At 40.9% G+C, this 22,962-nt stretch overlaps 1 protein-coding gene across 7 annotated transcripts in view; it reads right to left on the bottom strand.

Annotated features, from left to right (window-relative positions):
• sfi1 (SFI1 centrin binding protein) overlaps positions 1–22,962 on the bottom strand; it is a 46,966-nt gene that overhangs the window by 8,187 nt on the left and 15,817 nt on the right. For 5 of the 7 annotated variants that reach the window (XR_009654567.1, XM_060919613.1, XM_060919616.1 and 2 more), the window contains 14 exons: positions 14,072–14,250; positions 13,884–13,959; positions 13,704–13,799; positions 11,851–11,927; positions 11,651–11,753; positions 11,136–11,232; positions 8,155–8,315; positions 7,986–8,060; positions 7,512–7,586; positions 7,240–7,416; positions 6,848–7,071; positions 4,716–4,856; positions 3,283–3,529; positions 3,036–3,111 (listed from right to left, as the gene is read on the bottom strand). Coding sequence is in view for 6 of the 7 variants with exons in the window: in XM_060919613.1 (XP_060775596.1) it covers positions 3,036–3,111; positions 3,283–3,529; positions 4,716–4,856; positions 6,848–7,071; positions 7,240–7,416; positions 7,512–7,586; positions 7,986–8,060; positions 8,155–8,315; positions 11,136–11,232; positions 11,651–11,753; positions 11,851–11,927; positions 13,704–13,799; positions 13,884–13,959; positions 14,072–14,250 (1,804 nt within the window). In the remaining variant the exon portion in view is untranslated. The remainder of the gene's footprint in view (positions 1–3,035; positions 3,112–3,282; positions 3,530–4,715; positions 4,857–6,847; positions 7,072–7,239; positions 7,417–7,511; positions 7,587–7,985; positions 8,061–8,154; positions 8,316–11,135; positions 11,233–11,650; positions 11,754–11,850; positions 11,928–13,703; positions 13,800–13,883; positions 13,960–14,071; positions 14,251–22,962) is intronic. The other 2 variants (XM_060919615.1, XM_060919617.1) reach the window with 1 other exon arrangement.

Here is a 22,962-nt window from a genome sequence, read left to right as displayed (position 1 = left end):
CGACTATAGGAAGGTCAACGCGGTGTCTAAATTCAACGTGTACCCAATGCCTCATATTGATGAGTTGCTCGATCGACTAGGCACGGCTTGCTTTTACTCGACACTGGATTTAACAAAGGGTTATTGGCAGATCCCCTTGACTCCATTATCCCGAGAAAAAATGGCCTTTTCCACACCGTTCGGCTTACACCAGTTTGTCACACTTCCTTTTGGGCTGTTTGGGGCGCCCGCTACGTTTCAGCTGCTGATGGATAGGGTCCTTCGCCCCCACGCTGCCTATGCGGCCGCCTATCTCGACGATATCATCATCTATAGTAATGACTGGCCGAGGCACCTCCAACATCTGAGGGCCGTCCTTAGGTCGCTGAGGCGGGTGGGCCTCACAGCCAACCCAAAGAAGTGTGCGATTGGGCGGGTGGAAGTACGGTATCTGGGCTTCCACTTGGACAACGGGCAGGTGCGTCCCCAAATTAACAAGACAGCGGCAATTGCGGCCTGCCCGAGGCCCAAGACCAAAAAGGGGGTGAGACAGTTCCTGGGGCTGGCTGGCTATTATCGTAGGTTTATACCTAATTATTCGGACGTCACCAGCCCGCTGACTGATCTCACTAAAAAGGGGGCACCAGATCTGGTCCAGTGGACGGAGCAGTGCCAGTGGGCTTTTTCTGAGGTAAAGGCTGCACTGTGTGGGGGGCCACTGTTACACTCACCTGACTTTTCTCTCCCTTTTATATTGCAGACGGACGCGTCGGACAGAGGGCTGGGGGCTGTTTTGTCCCAGGAGGTGGAGGGGGAGGATTGCCCAGTGCTGTATATAAGTCGGAAGCTGTCGGTGCGTGAGGGGCGCTACAGCACCATAGAGAAGGAGTGCCTGGCCATCAAGTGGGCGGTCCTCGCCCTCCGTTACTACCTGCTGGGACACCCTTTCACCCTCTGTTCGGACCACGTGCCCCTCCAATGGCTCCACCGCATGAAGGATGCCAACGCGCGGATCACCCGTTGGTATCTGGCACTCCAACCCTTTAACTTCAAGGTGGTCCACAGGCCGGGGGCGCAGATGGTCGTGGCGGACTTCCTCTCCTGTCGGGGGGGGGGGGGGGGGGGGGGGGTCGGCTGCGGGCCAGACGGCTGCCCGGCCTGAATCGGGCGGTGGGGGTATGTGGCAGTGGGGGCGTGGTCAAGCGTCGGTCTGTGACCAGAGGACGGAGTCAGGGAAGGTAAGTGGCAGAATCACTACACCTGATGTGAATTAACCTGTGTTTGTGTGTCTTCCCAGGAGTCGCACCCTATTTAAGGAAGAGAGCGAGAGCAGAGCGGGGTCTCTCCCGACCAGAACACGTGTGTTTGTGGCGTGTGTGCATATGTGGTTCAAAGTATAGTTAAGGCGGAAAAGCTTTAATAAATGTGTTTGTGAACTCAGTTCTGGCCTGCTGTCCTTCTGTGCTCCACCCACCCATCCGAGTTGCTACAGTCACATAATTAGTTGATTAAGATCCACCTGTGTACAATCAAAGTGTCACATGACCTGTCACATGATGTCTGTATAAATCAACCTGTTCTGGAAGGACCCTGACTCTGCAACACTACTAAGCAAGCAACATGAGAACCGAGGAGCCTCCAAACAAGTCAGAGACAAAGTTGTGAAGTAGAGATCAGGGTTGGGTTATAAAAAAAAAAAAATGATCCAAAACTTTGAATATCCCACCAAACACCATTAAATCCATTATAGCAAAATGGAAAGAATATGGCACCACTACAAACCTGACAAGAGAAGGCCGCCCACCAAAACTCACAGAACAGGCAAGGAGGGCATTAATCAGAGATGCAACAAAGACACCAAAGAAAACACTGAAGGAGCTGCAAAGATCCACAGCGGAGATGGAAGTATCTGTCCATCGGACCATTTTAAGCCGTACACTCCACAGAGTGGGGCTTTATGGAAGAGTGGCCAGAAAAAAAGTCATAGCTTAAGAAAACACGTTTGGAGTTTGCCCAACAGCATGTGGCAGACTCCCCAAACACATGGAAGAAGATTCTCTCGTCAAATGAGACTAAAATTGATCTTCCTGGCCATCATGGGAAACGCCATGTGTGGTACAAACCCAACACCCTGAGAACACCATTACTACAATGAAGCATGGTGGTGGCAGCATCATGCTGTGGGGATGCTTTTCATCTGCAGGGACAGGAAAACTGGTCAGGACTGAAGGAAAGATGGACGACACTAAATACAGGGCAATCCTGGAGGAAAACCTGTTTGAGTCAGCCAGAGGTTCGAGACTGGGATGAAGGTTCACGGTACAGCAGGACAATGACCCGAAACATACTGCTAAAGCTATACTGGAGTGGTTTAAAAGGAAACATTTAAATGTCTTGGAATGGCCTAATCAAAGCCCAGACCTTCAATTGAGACTCTGTGGCATAATTTGAAGATTGCTGTACACCAACACAACCCATCTAACTTGAAGGAGCTGGAGCAGTTTTGCCTTGAGGAATGGGCAAAAATCCCAGTGGCTAGATGTGCTAAGCTAATAGAGACATACCCCAAGAGACTTGCAGCTGTAATTGCAGCAAAAAGTGGCTCTACAAAGTATTGACTTTGGGGGGGGATAAATACCTCTGCACACTCCAGATTTCTGTTTTTTCATCTTAATTATTGTTTGTGTCACAATAAAACAACAATTTTCACCTTTAAATTGGTAGGCATGTTGTGTAAATCAAATGGTGCTAACCCCCCAAAAAATCCATTTTAATTCCAGCTTATAATGCAACAAAACAGGACAAACACCAAGGGGGATGAATACTTTTGCAAGACACTGTACTTATGTGATTACATGTGTCATGCAGTAATGTGGTACTACTATGAAATACAAATGTATAGACAAGACATTTTTTAGATAATGTATCTTTTTGCAGTCAGATCCAAATTGATGTTACTGAAATATATGGTTTATCTAACTTTTTACGACTACCACTGCTAATACTATTGACTGGAACTATGTTATCCATAGGTGAAGTGTGTGTGTATTGTTTACTTTGGTGAGGTAGCTTAGGTTGGATGAAATCTTGAGGGGAGAGGAGTGAGGGATCCTTATGTCTGGAACTTGTCTGCTTCACATGTCAGAGAAAAGAGACATGTTAAAGAAACAACGAAAAGGTAAATAAAAGCTAGAAAGTGAAAAAGCTGAAGAAACAGAGAGCATTGTTACTTTGAAAAATGATTAAACCATGAAAGCAGGCATGGTCCATCCATGAAAATGTAAAACTGCCTGCAATATTCACCTTGAACAGTGATTTAGATGCAGTAAATGAAGAAGGAGGAAGCAGTAGCTCTTGGTTCCCAGCACTAATCTGTATGGTGGAGTTTCCTGTCGAAGCAGACCTGAAGGCCAGGACTGGAGGCTGCAGCGAAGTGGACAGAGAAAGTCCAGAGGGCTGAGGCTGGGTGAATGGAAGTGAAACAGAGTGGGACGGACAAGGCACTGGAACAGATGCTGAAGTTGATTTGGATCCAGTGTCAGTCTGAGCACTGCAAACAAGACAACAAAGCGATTACATAAAGGAATGTAAGGGATGTTGTAATATCACAATCTGGCAGTGTTATAAATATTCATGATTTGATGATTGGTACTTGGAAATGTTTTAACATAACTGTTTTATATGCATGACACAATGATATAGTGGACAACATGGGTCCACCAATTCACAAGCCAAAACTTCTGCCAAACTGAAAATCGTGATCTTGTTTACAACTGTACATTAAATGTAATGTAAAATGGGGTGGGACCTGCCCTGATACCCCTCAATATTTGTCCTGGAGAAACCCTCTCTTTATGCCATGAAAATGCATCTCATCTCATTATCTCTAGCCATTTTATCCTGTTCTACAGGGTTGCAGGCAAGCTGGAGCCTATCCCAGCTGACTACGGGCGAAAGGCGGGGTACACCCTGGACAAGTCGCCAGGTCATCACAGGGCTGACACATAGACGCACAACCATTCACACTCACATTCACACCTACGGTCAATTTAGAGTCACCAGTTAACCTAACCTGCATGTCTTTGGACTGTGGGGGAAACCGGAGCACCCGGAGGAAACCCAAGCGGACACGGGGAGAACATGCAAACTCCGCACAGAAAGGCCCTCGCCGGCCACGGGGCTCGAACCCGGACCTTCTTGCTGTGAGGCGACAGCGCTAACCACTACACCACCGTGCCACCCATGAAAATGCATGATGGTTAAAACATTTATATAAACATCATGTATTGTCTTAACTGAGAAAATTATTCTAAGCCAAAGTATAACAATATTAATCATTCATCATTATTTTATGAGCTTTTAAATCATTTATGACTAAACTTTAGTCACACCATTTTGGCAAGTATATGTATTTTTAAACGCGTCTTAATAGTTTTTTTACTTAAAGTTAATTTGATTCCGCCCCTATGGGGAAAAGTCTCCTGGATGATGCTGGTTGAGAAGATGCAAAAATGTGTGTCAAGTTTCATCAGGAATACTGTTAAGAATTTATAATGTCAAATACTTTTGATTTGTTTTACCCTTTTCTTGGTCCCTGTACAACTCCATGCTATTTCACTGTGGTAATTTCTTCATTATAAGTAGTTATGTCCAAGTCTTTTGACTTACAGTGTATATAGTTATAGCATTACCTTCTAATCTGCGCTAGCTTGTGATTATCGTGTGGGAAACTGTACCTCCCAGGGCGTGTTGCTTTGTGATTACTGTCTGTCTGACTTTGTTTGCTAGGCCTTAGGTTCCATAGCAGTTCTTTGGCTGGGGAGTGAAATAAATCATCAGGCCTTCGTGGTTGAGTCCTAGATGCTCGAGTCAACAGCCTGCAGGTTTAATAAGACCATCATAAGGTGGAACAATACATCATTTGTTATCAGAGAGGTCATAAGATTGGCCTTTGTTATATGGACTCATTATTTTACTCACTGCTGGTTGCTGCTTACAAAACAACAACTATATATAAAATATAAAAAACACTAGTATATAACTAATGATAGCTGTTCACCGATATCACGTTATTCTATCCACATTCACTGGATATGAGCAACCGCATGCTCTGATTGGCTACTCTACTACGAGGCTATTAGCTCATATATCGTGAGTACAGAAAAACAAAATGGCAGAGCGTGTTGCTGAACCAACCAAGGATGAAATAAAAGCTCTATTCGAAAACAAAACCCCCCAAAAAATAAAAAAGCAACAAAATATGGAATAAAAATACATACATGTTATTTACCAGCTAGTAGGTCCGTATCGTGAAATACAGGGATGCAAACAGCGCGCCTTTTGGCGGATGCCGCCTTTTTCACGGCTGAATCGCGCAGATCCGAATTTTTTTTTTAGGGGGGGCGTTGGAGTGTCTGATTATAATTTCAAAGTAAATTCTGTATTAAAATTACTAAATAAGCAAATCCGTTACAGTCCATGAAACAGGAAGTATAAGGATGAGAAAAAAACAGTTTAAATCGGGAAGGTGCGCACGTTTGTGCAGCCTGAGCGGCAGGACTGCGCAAATGTGCGCAGCTTCCCGATTTAAACTTTTTTCTCATCCTTATACTTCCTGTTTCATGGACTGTAACGGATTTGCTTATTTAGTAATTTTAATACAGAATTTACTTTGAAATTATAATCAGACACTCCAACGCCCCCCCTAAAAAAAAATTCGGATCTGCGCGATTCAGCCGTGAAAAAGGCGGCATCCGCCAAAAGGCGCGCTGTTTGCATCCCTGGAAATACCATGATCGAGGTCTTGAAAGGCCGAGGTCAGTATTCAAGGCCGAGGTCACGGTATTTCACCATATGGACTGACCTTAAGCTGGTAAATAATATATTTATTTTTTCTTTACCAAATTCTAACAGAAAACGAGAGCGCCCGAAAGGGAAAACCAAGCCGAGCTGAGCCGCCATTTTGAATCCTCATTCACGGCTGTAATGCAAATGGCTTCCTCCTCGGTATACAAGTGCACTTCCATGGCAGGAAAAAAACTACATTTTGCCACCTATGTAGTCCCCTATTTATACAAATAGGAGTCATTCAGGATTCAGCCATGTTTTTGCTCGGCGTTAGCAACAGTTACAGGCTTTTAGCTTTCTTCTGAAATGTTTTCTTTTATTTCTTCTTCCTCAGGGTAATAAAACTCGCTTTCACTGTGAACACTGTCATTATCGCGATCCATGATGCAAAATTAAGTCTATTCTCTTGAGAAATGCAAAAATAAAGGTTGACAAAAATTGCTACTATGTTTGTTGTTGTTGTGAACGAGCGAGTCACCAGAGGTCCGTATCTGGGGTCCATACCGTAGGATATGGACCTGCTCGCCAGCCAATCAGAGCGCGGGATTTGATGGAAACCGGACCGCGAAAAAAATAATTGATTGTAAGAATGTATCTTTTTTTCACTAATTATTATTATTACAGTATTTTCACAAATTGCTACTGTCATTTTGCTGGTTTGTTTACATTCTAAGCAGAAATGATTTTGTCGGATGTTTTGTATAAAGTTTTTATTTATCGAATTTGCAAAAAATAAAAATGCTTCGTTTCTTAAAATCCAGTAAACGTGGATAGAATAAAACAGTTATTCCACTCAATCTCATCAGACATGGTTTATAGCCAACTCGGTGCCATGCGCCTCGTCGGCTATCAGCTCATATAAGACTCGATTTTGTGGAATAACTGTTAAATACCAGGCCTGTGTACAGTTACCCACCCTGGCAAGTAAATCAAGCATGATGTAATCAATGTAACCTTCATCTATCTACTTATATAATTCATCTATGTAATTCAGTTACTTGTTCTTCGGGTTTTTACTTACAGTTTGTTTACTGTGGAATCTCCTGCCCTCTGCTCTGTGGCTGGGCTCCTGATTGGTTGGTAGGTGTGGTTGTGGTCTTCAGGCAAGGAGAAGGATACAGTCTTTTTTGTTTTAGGGGCTCTGTCATTTTTATTTGTCTCGCTGACTCTGGAAGGCTTGCACAACGCCCGCTGCTTCCATCTGAAGGCACAGCGCCTTACCACAGCCTGCAGCTGCCGTGAATTCTATGCCATAAAATTTTAAACATACACATATTCTTTTCAAAATGTACTGACATTAAGGATGCGCATCAGTGTTTGAATAAGCAGTTAAGCAACGCATCAAAACCTCGTCATAACAATATTAAAGCTGTGCAGAAGCCATGTCCCTATTCCAAACACATGAACACATACCTGTTCATGGCTGTGGAGAGCCATGTTTGTGGAGAATGCACTCATATGTGTTGTGTATGTAAGGATGTGGCTAACGCCTTCTTGTAGCAGTTCATCTCTGTAGAATTGAGCTGCTGCTGCAAGACGCCTCTTTTTTCTTTGACACTCAGTAACCCAGTATCTCCACGCACAGAGCACCTGAAGTCATCAACATACATACACACACACAACTGAATCCTATAATTGTTAAGAAGTTAAATGTTCAGGCAAAGTAGTTGTTGTTCAGGTGTTACCTTGGCTTGCAGGTTCAGGGACCAGTGCCAAAGGGCTATCTCTGTTAGCTCTGCCTCTCTTCTTCTGCTCTGTAGCTGTGGCATATATAAATACATGGGTAAAAGACAAAAGAGGACAAAATCACACTGTGAGGATCATATACCTTCACAAAATTCAGTTATTTTATTTTGAAATCTTTTGCTGCTATAGTTACAACTCATACTTTGTCTGTTTATACTGAATGCATAAGTTCCCGTAAAGATAGCTGTATTACAATTCCAGAAGTTTTATAAACCTTTTTATAAAGTTTATAGTCTTATTAAAAGTTTTGTCCTTAAGGACAAAGTATTCTGTGGAATATCTTTGAGTGTTACACATTTGATATTTATTTTGCTTTATTTTTCTTTTTGACCCTAAAACACAATAATGCTCTATATAATGTATGAAACACAAACTTGGAGGTGTCTATAGGACAAAACAATGAATGTACTCACCTGTGCTTTCCAGAGGATAAAAAAATGCTGACACACTCTTAATCTGTGTAGCTCAGTACTTCTGTTTTTCATGACCTAATACATATAGATACATTCAACATAAATCTATCAGGAAAATAAGGATGAGTATTGGAGTCTAATACAGGGTGGTAAATGTGCTGATAGGCACCTGATAGTGTTTTTGTCGGTAATTATTCAAGATCCAGGCCCTGAGACATTTTTTGAGAAGGATACGGCGGTGACATTTGCAGGCTTTCTCCATAGACAGCCTCTCTTCTCTCACCTCACTGTGTTTCTCTCTCCACCTCCTAAGAACTGCCTGCATACGAACTGCGAGTAAAACACACATGAGGACGGTTCCAACACCAGAGTGGATAAAATCTCTAATACAACACTAATACTACCAAAAATGTATTTCTGATAAAATAATATCAGTTCTGTTATTAAAAGGGATTAAGGATAATACATTTCAATAATATAATTAAACACCTTTTTAATGGAAAGTCACAATATTTCTGTATCCAGAATTTGCTTTATTGAATATTGATATTTTAGGCAGTGTTATAAACTAACACTTGACATTTTAATACGTGTTTCCAGCTCAATGAAATTGTGTGTTTAATTGTGAATTGTGGCAAAGCAACACACATCTACATACATACAGACAGTTTGGATACAGCTAGTCATTCACAGTTTTTGGGTTTTGTTTTTTGACCATTTTCGACATTGTTGAAAGACACTGAAGACATCAAAACTCTGAAATAACATATATGGAACGTATACGGAAATAGATTCTTCAGAGGAACCACCATTTACCTTGATGAAACTTTGCACACTATTGGCATTATCTTAACCAGCTTCATGAGGTCGTCACCTGGAATGCTTTTTAATTCACAGGTGCGTCTCGTCAAAAGTTAATTAGTGCAATTTCTTGCATTCTTAATGTTTTTGAGCTTGAACAGTAAATAATAAAAATTATTATTCCACAACTGTAGTAGTCAAGTTTATTGTCAAATATGCTATACATGCTCGACATACAGCACAGATGAAATTTCAGTCCTCTCTGACCCACGGTGCAAACAGGCAATGCAATAAATAAAAACAGAATAACTGAAATAAACAATATAAACAGTATAAAACACTCTAGATAAGATATATATATATATATATATATATATATATATATATATATATATAGTAATCCATATTATGTCAAGAACCGCTCAACTAAGTAAAAAGAAATTACATCCATCGTTACTTTAAGACATGATGTGTCTTTTACTTAATGAAAATAAAGAAAAAACACTGAATTAGAAGGTGTCCAAACTTTTGACTTGTATTGTATAGAGAGGAGAGACACAGAGTATTGAATATTAAAACTGAACAGTATGGTTAAATGGATGGATAGACGGATGGGCAGATACAGTTAGGTCCATAAATATTTGGACAGAGACAACATTTTTTAATTTTGGTTCTGTACATTACCACAATGAATTTTGAACAAAACAATTCAGATGCAGTTGAAGTTCAGACCTTCAGCTTTAATTCAGTGGGTTGAACAAAATGATTGCATACAAATGTGAGGAACTAAAGCATTTTTTAAACACAATCCCTTCATTTCAGGGGCTCAAAAGTAATTGGACAAATTAAATAATTGTAAATAAAATGTTCATTTCTAATACTTGGTTGAAAACCCTTTGTTGGCAATGACTGCCTGAAGTCTTGAACTCATGGACATCACCAGACGCTGGGTTTCCTCCTTTTTAATGCTCTGCCAGGCCTTTACTGTAGCGGTTTTCAGTTTATGCTGTTTGTTTGTGGGCCTTTCTGTCTGAAGTTTAGTCTTTAACAAGTGAAATGCATGCTCAATTGGGTTGAGATCAGGTGACTGACTTGGCCATTCAAGAATATTCCACCTCTTTGCTTTAATAAACTCCTGGGTTGCTTTGGCTTTATGTTTTGGGTCATTGTCCATCTGTATTATGAAACGCCGACCAATCAGTTTGGCTGCATTTGGCTGGATTTGAGCACACAGTATGTCTCTGAATACCTCAGAATTCATCCGGCTGCTTCTGTCCTGTGTCACATCATCAATAAACACTAGTGACCCAGTGCCACTGACAGCCATGCATGCCCAAGCCATCACACTGCCTCCACCGTGTTTTACAGATGATGTGGTATGCTTTGGATCATGAGCTGTACCACGCCTTCGCCATACTTTTTTCTTTCCATCATTCTGGTCGAGGTTGATCTTGGTTTCATCTGTCCAAAGAATGTTCTTCCAGAACTGTGCTGGCTTTTTTAGATGTTTTTTAGCAAAGTCCAATCTAGCCTTTTTATTCTTGAGGCTTATGAGTGTCTTGCACCATGCAGTGAACCCTTTGTATTTACTTTCATGCAGTCTTCTCTTTATGGTAGATTTGGATATTGATACGCCTACCTCCTGGAGAGTGTTGTTCACTTGGTTGGCTGTTGTGAAGGGGTTTCTCTTCACCATGGAAATTATTCTGCGATCATCCACCACTGCTGTCTTCTGTGGGCATCCAGGTCTTTTTGCATTGATGAGTTCACCAGTGCTTTCTTTCTTTCTCAGGATGTACCAAACTGTAGATTTTGCCACTCCTAATATTGTAGCAATTTCTCGGATGTTTTTTTTTCTGTTTTCACAGATGGCTTGTTTCACCTGCATGGAGAGCTCCTTTGACCGCATGTTTTCTTCACAGCAAAATCTTCCAAATGCAAGCACCACACCTCAAATCAACCCCAGGCCTTTTATCTGCTAATTGAGAATGACATAATGAAGGAATTTCCCACACCTGCCCATGAAACAGCCTTTGAGTCAATTGTCCAATTACTTTTGGTCCCTTTAAAAACAGGGTGGCACATGTTAAGGAGCTGAAACTCCTAAACCCTTCATCCAATTTTAATGTGGATACCCTCAAATGAAAGCTGAAAGTCTGGACTTTATGTCCATTATATAACTATAACTTGAATATGTTTCAGTAAACAGGTAAAAAAAAACAAAATTTGTGTCAGTGTCCAAATATATATGGACCTAACTGTATACACTTTATTGATCCCCAAGGGGAATTCTGGGAAATGTATAGTACTGAATATTAAAACAAGCAAATAATGTGATGCAAATAATACCTTTGTCCAAGTGAAGTTGCGCTTTGCTCAGTGCTTCCTCCTGCTGGTGATGATGAAAAGCTTTGAATGCTGATCTCTGATGCCATGCTAATAACACCTGTGTGTAAAAAAATAACTACATTATTACTTAAAATATGAAATATTTCAGGTTTTTTTTTGACACAATAAAGAGATGGATATTAGGTAAACAAAACATGTACAGAGCAGCATCATTATCTGTATCAGCATCCATGTCTGAGAGGGGACAGTGAAGAACACGACTTTCACCTGGTTTATAATGCTAGTGTTTAGCAATAGTATTCAAGAAACCATATTCATTTATTCATTCATCTTCAGTACCTAGAACCTATCCTGGAAACATAGGGAGCAACGTGAAATACAACCCGGATGGGACCCCAGTCAATTTTTGAAGGGAAGAATATTTATAGTTTTCAGTGCCATTACTTTGAAAACTCAAGACCTGAGACCTACAGCATCATCCCATGCCACAGTCATATACAAGCAGTCAAGAGCACCTTTGACAGTAAGCTGTGTTGATAATGACATTTTGCTCGTGTCTCTTTCTCTTTTTCCTCCACTGACAGACGTACATTCCTCCTCCACAAATGCAGCATCCTCCTGTAGTGAATGTAAACAGATGCAAACACAAAAAACAGGAATTGTTCATAATAAATAACAAAATATTCACAACAGCAGTGCAGTGTAAGTGTAATACCTGAGCAGATGCTTCTGATGTTGTTGGTGACGTTCTTCTACACTTAGATTGACTTGCTGGATCTGTGCATGGTGTTGCTACACACACACAAAATGATGAGGGCACTAATCTCTTTATAACAAGGTTTTGTTTTTGTTTTTTTTAAAAGATAGTACCTTTTTATTAATAATTTGAATGTGGTTTTTTTTATACATTTTAGATTCATATAAAATTTTAATACAGCGGTGGCTACAATTATCGACAGTCCATAATTAGACACCTTTTCAGATTTAACAATAAAAAAACAATTTTACAAAGGTGAGTTTCAGTTACAACTGTTATTATTGGTTAATAAATCAACCAGAAGACCCATCTCACCCTTTGATCTTGTCGTCTGATGACACAGCTCGTTACCTTAGATGGAATTTTTTTTTAGCATGATCAGCAATTTGAGGAAAACCCGGACGTTATCATCACAGGTAAGCATGGTGGAAAAATCATGGACATGTTTTTACTGATCAAATTCACTGATATTTCATGATCTCCTTGTCGAAACCTACTTTGTTTCTTACTCTTTCATTTGACAGTCGCCATTTTGTATCTAAACACATGTTTGAGAGGTGCTGATAATAGTGATCACTTTCACTGGTGTCCACCATTATTGACACCCTGTGGAATTAAGTGACGTTTACAACTGTTATGGATCGATCTTTGGTAACATTGTTGAAGTAGATGAAGTACTTTAAAAAAATAAAAGTGTTGTGATTTATAATTTTTTTTCTGATTCATAACAGAATGGAATGCTTATAGAGTATTTGGAATCCTATTGCAATAAATAGAAGTAGACCAGAATTAAATTCCAAGCATATAAAAAATTCTAAAAAATGAAATATAAAATTTTTTTAAAAATATAAAAAATGCTTGAAATATTCAGATTTTTCTATTCCATTCAGATTTTTTTTTTTGCAGTTTGTTGTAAATATCTACCACATATTACAATATCAGTAGACAATTTATATTTTGGTTCGAGGAATGACATGCGACCTTTGACCTGGATTTTCATGTGGTTACAATGTCGAGTGCCTGCTGACATTTATTGGTAAACTACAAAACGAGAAATTAATACAAACAACAACAAACGATTCACAAAATGTGATCTACAAAAATACTTAGAAAGTGGAACAAAAAGATTTTCTGACACAGGTTAAACATTATCAGTTCATTTGTTTACAAACATTAGAATTACTTCCTCATTTACATCGATATATTTATATAAAAGATATTTTGTACTAAATATATGTCTGTGTAAAACAAATTTTAAATAAAAACTGTTTTGTTAACTTAATACCACACACCAATTATAATTTTTTAAAAAAATAAATAATCATCTGGCTGTCGATAATTGTGGAACAGTGTCATGTGATCTGATACACGGAATCAACTCGTTTTTTTTCCCAGTGGACGTCTGAGTAACTATTTATGCACAATTTACGTACTGAAAGTCTTTTCTACTTTTGCAATGGCCAAAAGATCGTTAAGGTGTCAATAACTGTAGCCGCTGCTCTAGTAACATTTTATGCATTTCTGATAACTGTGTTTTCACTGACATTCCAGAATGTTCCAAAACTTTAAAACTTAGTTTGTAGTTCATGTTCCCAATACATTTCAGAAACCTTTGATTCTTTAGTTATTATTTTAAAGCAAGACCTAAAAAATGTTCTTGAAACTACAACCCAGGAATAAAAACTGGCCCTGGTCCATAAGGTTCCTGAAAAGGTTCCTGTGGTGGAATTGCATCTTTATGTTCTATTAGCATCAATGTAAATGTCTAAAAATCAACATCTAAATATTCTCTCTCTCTATGGATACTCTACCTTCCACGTTTCGAACATGTGCTTGAGCAGTCTTCCTTCATAATACTCATCAATTTGCATCAATCGCCTGTACTTCTCTCTTCTGCACTCTATATACTAGAAAAACAGAGACAATCACACTCATTCATTCATACTGCGTTCTTAAAAACATCTGCAGTAGTTCATAGTAACTGTCAATACCTTACGCCAACCAATCAGAGCTCGCCTCATGGACTGCTGGCTGTCATGGACCACTGCCTGCTCAAAACATCTCTGACTGATGGAGAACACACAATAACCAGACATGAGTTTAAACACCACCCTCAGCGAACTGCAACGAGGAAATTACCGACAGTGCACGGGGCCTGATTTCAGTGTCTTTGGCGCACCTCCTCTGAATGTTGCTGACATTGTGTCGCCACTGCTTCAGAGTTTTGTGCAGAAGAGTGCGACTGCAAAATGTTGCAGCTTTCATTTCTTTGAGCCGGTCCTCTCTCTGCTGAAACATCCTGGACAACCACTTAGACCAGGCATGGGACAGACACACTCGCTCTGCATGCAACACAGCCTGAGAAAAAAAATATCAAGAGCACGTTGGGAAATAAATGCGAGTTTTCAGGTGTGTGTAGAATCAGGTAAGATTTTATTAGAAATGCCTAATTTCAACTGAATTAGAATAAGGCTATGATAAGGGGTTACAAATGCCATATGCCAGGTTTGTGGTTGTGTAGTATGGGTGAGAATAAATAGAAATAAAAGCCAAATATATTTTTGTGGTCATTGTATGTCTGTTAGATAGTGTTGATAAAATAAGCACGGTATCTTGTTGGATTAATTAATTAATTAATTAATTAATTAATTAATTAATCTATCTCTTCATCAAATGATGATGGTTCTGGAGACCCGTTTTGTGACAAAATTGGTGCTGGTATTTCAATCCAATGTCACACTAATAAGATAAAATTAAAATTTTACTCTAGTGTACTGATGGAAGGCTTAAACTCGAAGTTAAACATGGAAAAATATTTTCATTCTAACTCTTCCCAAATCCACATGGGCGCCAATCAAATATCGTGTCACGTATGTAACATCCTCTGTCCATCTAAGTTATGATCGTTCAGATAGTGTTTGAAAGGCTATTTTTAAAATTAAATAAAAGCCAGGCGTATGTGTGTTAAATAGATATAAATCTGAATGCTATGGAGTTTTTTGGCAAAAAATTCTGATAAATTTGTCTTTTATTTGGATTTAAATGTATGGTCATAACCCTCCGTCCAACTGTTATGTGCGCGCTAATTCCTATTCGGAAGTGTTAAGACTGAGCTAACTAGGTCATGGGGATTTTCAGACACACTCATGTGATGTCATGGCGCAAGACATCCGGGATGCATGGAATGGCGGCAAAGGTAGGTGAAAGTCGCAATCTGTCCAACAAAATTACAACCATGTTACATGCATTACATACCAGTGACTTCTTTTTTTTTGTTTTTTGACATTCAATAAGGGCTAGGGACATGATACTGGGGGGGTTATTAGAATGTATGTGTGTGTGTGTGTCTATGAGTGTGTTGGGGGGGGATGTTTGAGTATGGGTGTGAGGGGGGTATTTGTGTATGCGTGTGTATGCGTGTGTGTGTGTACATGAATACATATGTATATTATCAGTTTAGCAGTTATGTAAATGATATGTAAGCAGAAAAGTCCAGGGCATGGGGGATTAGGATGAGTCCCACTGGGAAGGAGTGGAGGAAGGGAGGAAGAGACAAAGGAAGGAGAAGCAGATTTCGGGCAAACTAATGCACCTCCCCAGACACAAACTCACCCCCAAGAGAAAAAATAAATAAAATAAAATGGGGGAGGGGGTGGTAAGATGACTTCCTTTGACCACTCCATGCCCCAGTGCAGAAGTACAAGCCGAACCCCAGCGGGAGGAGAGGACAGGAAAGGGCCGCCGCAGAGCCCCCCAGACCACGCCCACCCCCAGACCACGCCCACCCCCGGCCCCCACCATCCCGAACAGAACAGGAGCCCAAGGCTCCCCCAATCCACGCGCCTCACTGGCCCTATGATATGTTTTATCTAATGTCTAAATGCATTAAAAAGAGGGGGGGCAGAGCAGAGAGAGAGCCTTACTAAAGACTCCCCCCCCCCCCCCGACCAACCCCCACCTTTCTTATAAATTGAGATTATGATTTTTCTAAGATGTGATGCATTAAAAGAAGTGAGGCGCAAGCTGATTCGGGCCCTTTTACAGGCCACTCTACAGAGCGCCCCACCTCAGCCCTTACTTACTGGAGGTGTTTGTATCATTGAGTGGGAATGTACCTTCCGAGTCAGCTAATGTAGAGCGTTAAAAAGTGAGACACGCAGAGTGGAGGCAGCCCGGTCCATTCCAGGGGAAGATGAGGTCCGCAGCAGAGGCAGCGGGGGAGAGGCCCCACCACGGCCCCACCATGGCCAGAACCCCCCACACAAGTCAGCCAGCCCCCGACCCCTGGAAGCCAGAGCAGTACAGGAGAGACTGATGTTATGTTGTGTTTTTGATGGGAGGTGCGGGGGGAGGATAAATAAACAATGGAAAAGGGGGGGGTGGGCGGGGGGGATTGGGGGGGGAGCTATTTTCATTGAACCTCTAGCTGCAGCCATACGTCAAAACACGTTAATCACAGGTATTCAGACTAAAAACATGCATCATAAAATAAGCCTTTACGCAGATGATATTCTACTTTTTCTCCAAAACCCAGTAAGTTCATTACAAGAAACAATAAAAACAAACTCATTTGCCAATATTTCAGAATACTCAATCAACTGGAATAAATCATCAGCTCTCCTTTTAAAACCACAAAGTGGGGATGCAGCAGCCAACACCCTTCCTATCTCACTATGTACCGATCACATCACCTATTTAGGAATAAGAGTTTCCCCCAGGCTGTCTGATCTATTCACTCTAAACTTTCCCCCCTTCTAAAAACAATTCAGGATGATTTGCAACGCTGGACAAACCTTCCACTCTCCATCATGGGCCGTATATCTGCTATCAAAATGACAATCCTACCCAAAGTTAATTACCTCTTTTCAGTGATCCCAATACAACCACCCACATCCTGGTTTAAATCTCTAGATTCAGCAATCACAAAATTCGATTGGAAAAACAAGACACCCAGAATTAAACTAGCAACCCTTCAAAAACCCAAGTCCCTAGGAGGATTAGAAGCACCAAATTTCATTCTATATAGTTTGGCAAATCATCTCCAATATGTGCACAGATGGACCCACCATAACCAATCCGATACTATCTGGCTGGACTTAGAACAGACAATTTGCAATGACCTTCTGATTTCAGATCTTCCATTCCTTACTCCAACAATTAAAAAACACCCCTGTTTCAAAGCCCCTACCATCTGTTCGGGTCTGACAGCCTGGTGGAAATTCCACAACATCACTAACACAAAGCACTCACTCTCAAAGCTCACCCCGATTTGGAATAACCCAGATTTAATTTGCAACAAACGAACACTCAATTTCTGCACCTGGAAAGATAAAGGCATTACACACTTACAGCACTTGTTTACGAACAGCAAATTTTCCACATTTGCGGACTTGGTCCAGAAATTCGGCATCACCAACAAGCACTTTCTACGATACCTACAGATTAAATCAATAATCACATCCACAATGAATACCTCAACACCCAATTTAGAACTCACTACACCCATCTCAAATTTTATTAATATATCTTCTTCAAAAAAGCTATTATCCAAAATCTATAAGTTATTGATACAAATTGATACCAGTATGAGCTTACCATCTGCCAAATGGGATTCAGACCTCTCTATCACTACTGATGCCAATTTCTGGACTCAAGTCTGCAAAAATACCTTTCTCATGACTAAAAATACCAACTTACAATTAATCCAATACAAGATTATCCGGGCGGCACGGTGGTGTAGTGGTTAGCGCTGTCGCCTCACAGCAAGAAGGTCCTGGGTTCGAGCCCCGGGGCTGGCGAGGGCCTTTCTGTGTGGAGTTTGCATGTTCTCCCCGTGTCCGCGTGGGTTTCCTCCGGGTGCTCCGGTTTCCCCCACAGTCCAAAGACATGCAGGTTAGGTTAACTGGTGACTCTAAATTGACCGTAGGTGTGAGTGTGAATGGTTGTCTGTGTCTATGTGTCAGCCCTGTGATGACCTGGCGACTTGTCCAGGGTGTACCCCGCCTTTCGCCCGTAGTCAGCTGGGATAGGCTCCAGCTTGCCTGCGACCCTGTAGAAGGATAAAGCGGCTAGAGATAATGAGATGAGATGAGACAAGATTATCCACAGGACTCATCTCACGGGCCACAAATTGTTTTGCATGGGTTTTTCCACAGACATTTGCCCTCACTGCACTCAAAACTGTCCGGACACCTATATTCACACACTCTGGCACTGCACCCCCATCAAACAATTTTGGGAGAAGGTAATAGATCTACTTTCTACTTTCTTTGGCTGCTGCATCCCAACCTCTCCATCGCTCTGTTTGCTTGGAGATACCACTGTATCCACCTTGAATCACTCTAATAACATCATCCTATTGGTTGCGCTAGCTGTCGCCAAGAAAACTATCCTCATGAACTGGAAATCAAAGAACAAAATTCATATATCTGCCTGGAAAAATTTGTTACTGGACCACATATCATTAGAAACCTCTAATATCCCATCTAATAACAACCTAACCTGGTCATCACTTTCCAGTTTCTTACAGTTATAACCGCTCTGCTGGCCCTCTCTGCCTGAGACAGGATGAGACCCCCCCCCCCCCCCCCCCCCAATCCCACACCAGTGACTTCTGTAGTTCCAATTCATAAATATTTTATGAATGAGGTTCTTTTTTTTTTACTTCTCAGGTTAAATAACAACCTTACAAGGTACATTTTAGTGTGTTATCACTACTCTGGCTCCAATAGTTTTCCCTGGGTAAAATCTACATTAAATTTTTTTTTTTTAAACGGTTGGAGCCAATTTATGCATTTTTTTCTGCATGATATTTGAAATTATTTTCTTTCCCTATTAAGAAGAGTTCCTATATTATTATTTCCCTATGAGAAATCATGACTATTTTTGTAAATCTTTTGGCGAAGGTGACAAGGTGGTGTAGTGGTTAGCACGGTCGCCTCACAGCAAGAAGGTTCTGGGTTCGAGCCCCGTGGCCGGTGAGGGCCTTTCTGTGTGGAGTTTGCATGTTCTCCTCGTGTCTACGTGGGTTTCCTCTGGGTGCTCTGGTTTCCCCCACAGTCCAAAGACATGCAGGTTAGGTTAATATGGGACGGCTTTGGGCTGAGGTGCCCTTGAACGAGGCACCTGACTCCCAACTGCTCCCCGGGCGCTGTTAGCATGGCTGCCCACTGCTCTGGGTATGTGTGCGCTCTCATTGCTTACATGTGTGTGCATGTGTGTGTTCACTGCTTCAGATGGGTTAAATGCAGAGAGGAAATTTCACAAGTGTGTGATGAATAAAGTTGTGCTCTCTTCTTTTTTTTTTCTTTTTCAGATTTCTGAGAAGTAAACCGGGGACATTTTTAGTTCGGTGTGAAAATATCATTAAAGCATCTAATGTTTTCATCTTTGTAATAAAAAGGAAGGACGTTTCTGGTTTTCATGTATTTTGATCATGCATTGCATAAAAAGTGGGATTTTCCTCACTGAGTGCACTGTAGGCCGATTCTGCAACTGCTTTAGGTTAACATTAATTAAAGACAATGTGAAAATCTCTGGTATGGGTACAGAGTTTAGATTTATAGACTCTTAAATTGTAGGCTAGCTGAAATAGATGTTTTAGACCCATGAAAGTAAATATATTAAATGAATTACCGTATATGCCACTAGTAACGGACACTGTATTTAAAAATATCCAAAACACGCAACACAATTTAAATAAACAGTTTACTTCAATCCAAGCAATTTCAAGGTCTAGTAACTATTATTATTATTATTATTGAGGATACAAATTATTCCTGATCTCCCATAGCCTAAATTGCAGCCATAGCTGAATTGATGACCTCGCCTAAATGAGTAACCTTAATCAAAATGTGTAGTCCACTACACATCACAACTAATTATACAAATTACTGACACTTTGGTAACATTACTATAAGCCTACAGCTTTACATTGGCAGCTACTCTGTGGGATAACACACCAATCTGGTGCAAGTTAGCTTATGCTGTTGAACTGTTACAATTTTACCTCCGCTGGATTTCTGTTACAGCAACGCTACATCTAGCAACAACTTCAGCTGACTGAATGGCGCTGCACTGAGCTTTCTCCTGCTAGCATTGGCCGCAGTAGGCTACGGTTTGTTAGGTCAACCGCTACATCTCAGTACAGCGTGACAAGCAATGTTATGTCATCTACAACATCACAAAATGTAGCTTACACATTTAAAGGCTAAATAAAATGGATGACAAACAATATCACTTAGGCCTACAAGAAAAGACTATGGTTCACCTGTCCAGGAGCGGATGAAGCGATCTGTCAAAGCAGAATGAATGACTTTAGTTTAGGCAAAGATTCTAGCGCTCCGCTAAAAAGTTGTTCCTCAGCACCACCAGTCAAAATACTGGAAAGGCTATCGCCAGAGGTGTTCCGGGGCGGAGCCAAGAAAATGGGAAGGGGGGTGTCAACCCAGTAAGGCCGGGGGTCGGCCCCTCGAAGCTCTGCAGTTTTTAAATGCCCAGAGATGCATTTTGAGCTGTCAGAGACATGTTGTAAATGAAATCTCTTAAAGAAAATGACCTTATCAAAAATATGTTTTAAAAGTAGGAATTTTCAAAACCATTTTATTAGTCACTGAAAATGATATTGTCAGAGTTGCAGGTATATGCGTAGAACATACACTACCATTCAAAAGTTTGGGGTCACCCAGACAGTTTTGTGTTTTCCATTAAAAGTCACACTTTTATTTACCACCATAAGTTGTAAAATGAATAGAAAATATAGTCAAGACATTTTTCTGGCCATTTTGAGCATTTAATCGACCCCACAAATGTGATGCTCCAGAAACTCAATCTGCTCAAAGGAAGGTCAGTTTTATAGCTTCTCTAAAGAGCTCAACTGTTTTCAGCTGTGCTAACATGATTGTACAAGGGTTTTCTAATCATCCATTAGCCTTCTGAGGCAATGAGCAAACACATTGTACCATTAGAACACTGGAGTGAGAGTTGCTGGAAATGGGCCTCTATACACCTATGGAGATATTGCACCAAAAACCAGACATTTGCAGCTAGAAGAGTCATTTACCACATTAGCAATGTATAGAGTGCATTTCTGATTAGTTTAAAGTGATCTTCATTGAAAAGAACAGTGCTTTTCTTTCAAAAATAAGGACATTTCAAAGTGACCCCAAACTTTTGAACGGTAGTGTAATTACAACTGATATATGGTAACATTTATGAAAGGTGCATTGTCATATAATGCATTACTACATGACCCACTACAGTGTAGTACACTGACCACAAAACACCTTATAGCAATAAATTATTACTATTTTAGCAACTGCAATCTGAGCTCTTGCTCAGAACATTCAGTGTACATATAAGAATATACGTATTCTTATAAGTATTCTTATTCTTGTATTCTTATAAGAATATATGAATTCAGTGAATATACCCAGGTAAACTGAGGGAATGTAAGTGGCCACTTAAGACAGAGCTTAATACCGAGATAACTATAAACAAAGACTGCAAGAATTGCATGTCTATAATACAAAGTCAGTAACTGCAATCTGAGCTCCTGAGTCTAACAGACTGAAATAACTATACAATGATTGTGTGAGTTGCAGGTAAACTCCTATAATAAGTCTTAGGCTACGTTTACATTACGTCGAATCAGCGGATCATCAGATTAACGTTCTTAAAACGATTCGCGTTTACACTAAAACCGTTAGCCGTGCACACAGCAACACCAATACGCGGATACGCTCGGCTCCGCAGGCATCCTGCGCTCCAAATCACTCCGCCCTGAACAGCGAGTGCCCTCTGGAGGGTGTGCACTCCGGCCCTGCGCAGCTCACAGAGCGCGCGAGTGAAGTGAACAAGCCACGATTCGGGACTGAGCCGCTGTGTGTGAGATCCCAGCGCATATCACTTATTACTTGCAAGTGGAAGGATGGCAAGCCTAAAGACAATCATAACTACACAATGGGCAGTATTTGCATCAGTATTTGCAGTATTTTCATACTTTTATACTCTTTAATGAAAGGTGATACAAGGCGGAAGTCTGCGCCGTTTTTCAGCAGTCGCGTCACATGACCAACGCCAGCGAATCAGGAAGGTGGATGTCACAGTGACGTTGTCCAATGAGACGCCAGCTAGAGCTCAGCACAGCGTATCCGCGTATTCTCAATGTTTACACAGCACCGGAGCTGATACGATCTAGATTGAATACGTGGACGCTGGCGGATTCCCGTTTCCCCACTTTTTCAGGGGGGTTAATGTAAACGGACAGTGCATCCGCGAAGAAAACGAGACAGATACGGTCTAGTGTAAACGTAGCCTAAGTTCCCAAGACTCAGGAGATCTCAAGCAGATTTTCTTCAGAGCCGTTGCAAAAATCAACATCTCTCACAGACCTATCCAGCTGGTGTCGTAAAAATCAAAGTGAGATTCACCCACAAAATGACATATGTACTATGTACATAGACAGGGTACAAGAAGTACAAGGATACTCTATTAATGAATACGAGCAGTAGCCAGACTGTGTGTGTGTGTATATACGCAGTAAGTAAGCCTGCTGAAGCACCTTATCATTTTGGCTTGTGAACACGCGTTTTAACAAATACCATAAACATAAAAGGATGGCGTACACCTTTTACATGTAGTCTACAGTGCAATCTGGGAATACAGGATGGTTTTTTGTCGATGCACAAAGTTCCTGCACCTTGTTAAAATCCAACAGGACTCACCCAGCTTGCTTTTCACTGCATTTGTGTCACCAACGAAAAACCTAAGCTAGGACCTACTATTAAATATAAATTCATACCATAAACTTTTCAGCTCAATCCCACAGAACGATTTATTTTGTTTATTTTTTAAAACCTTATTAATTCAATAAAAACAGCAGGCATATCACGGTATCTGCAATACTAAAACTTTTTTTTTTTGGATGGAGGGTGCATCCCCCCCTTTAAATCTGCGCCAGTGTTCTAGAACATCTCTGCTATCGGCCTGAGCCCGTCTTAAAGTGATCCATAAAACAATACGCAAGGTGTGTGTTGAAATCTGGTAGATGTTTCGGTCTGATTTTTTCCC

This window comes from Neoarius graeffei, chromosome 4 (genome assembly GCF_027579695.1).
Source record: "Neoarius graeffei isolate fNeoGra1 chromosome 4, fNeoGra1.pri, whole genome shotgun sequence".
NCBI lineage: Eukaryota > Metazoa > Chordata > Actinopteri > Siluriformes > Ariidae > Neoarius > Neoarius graeffei.
This window is presented reverse-complemented; position numbering and strand designations above follow the sequence as displayed.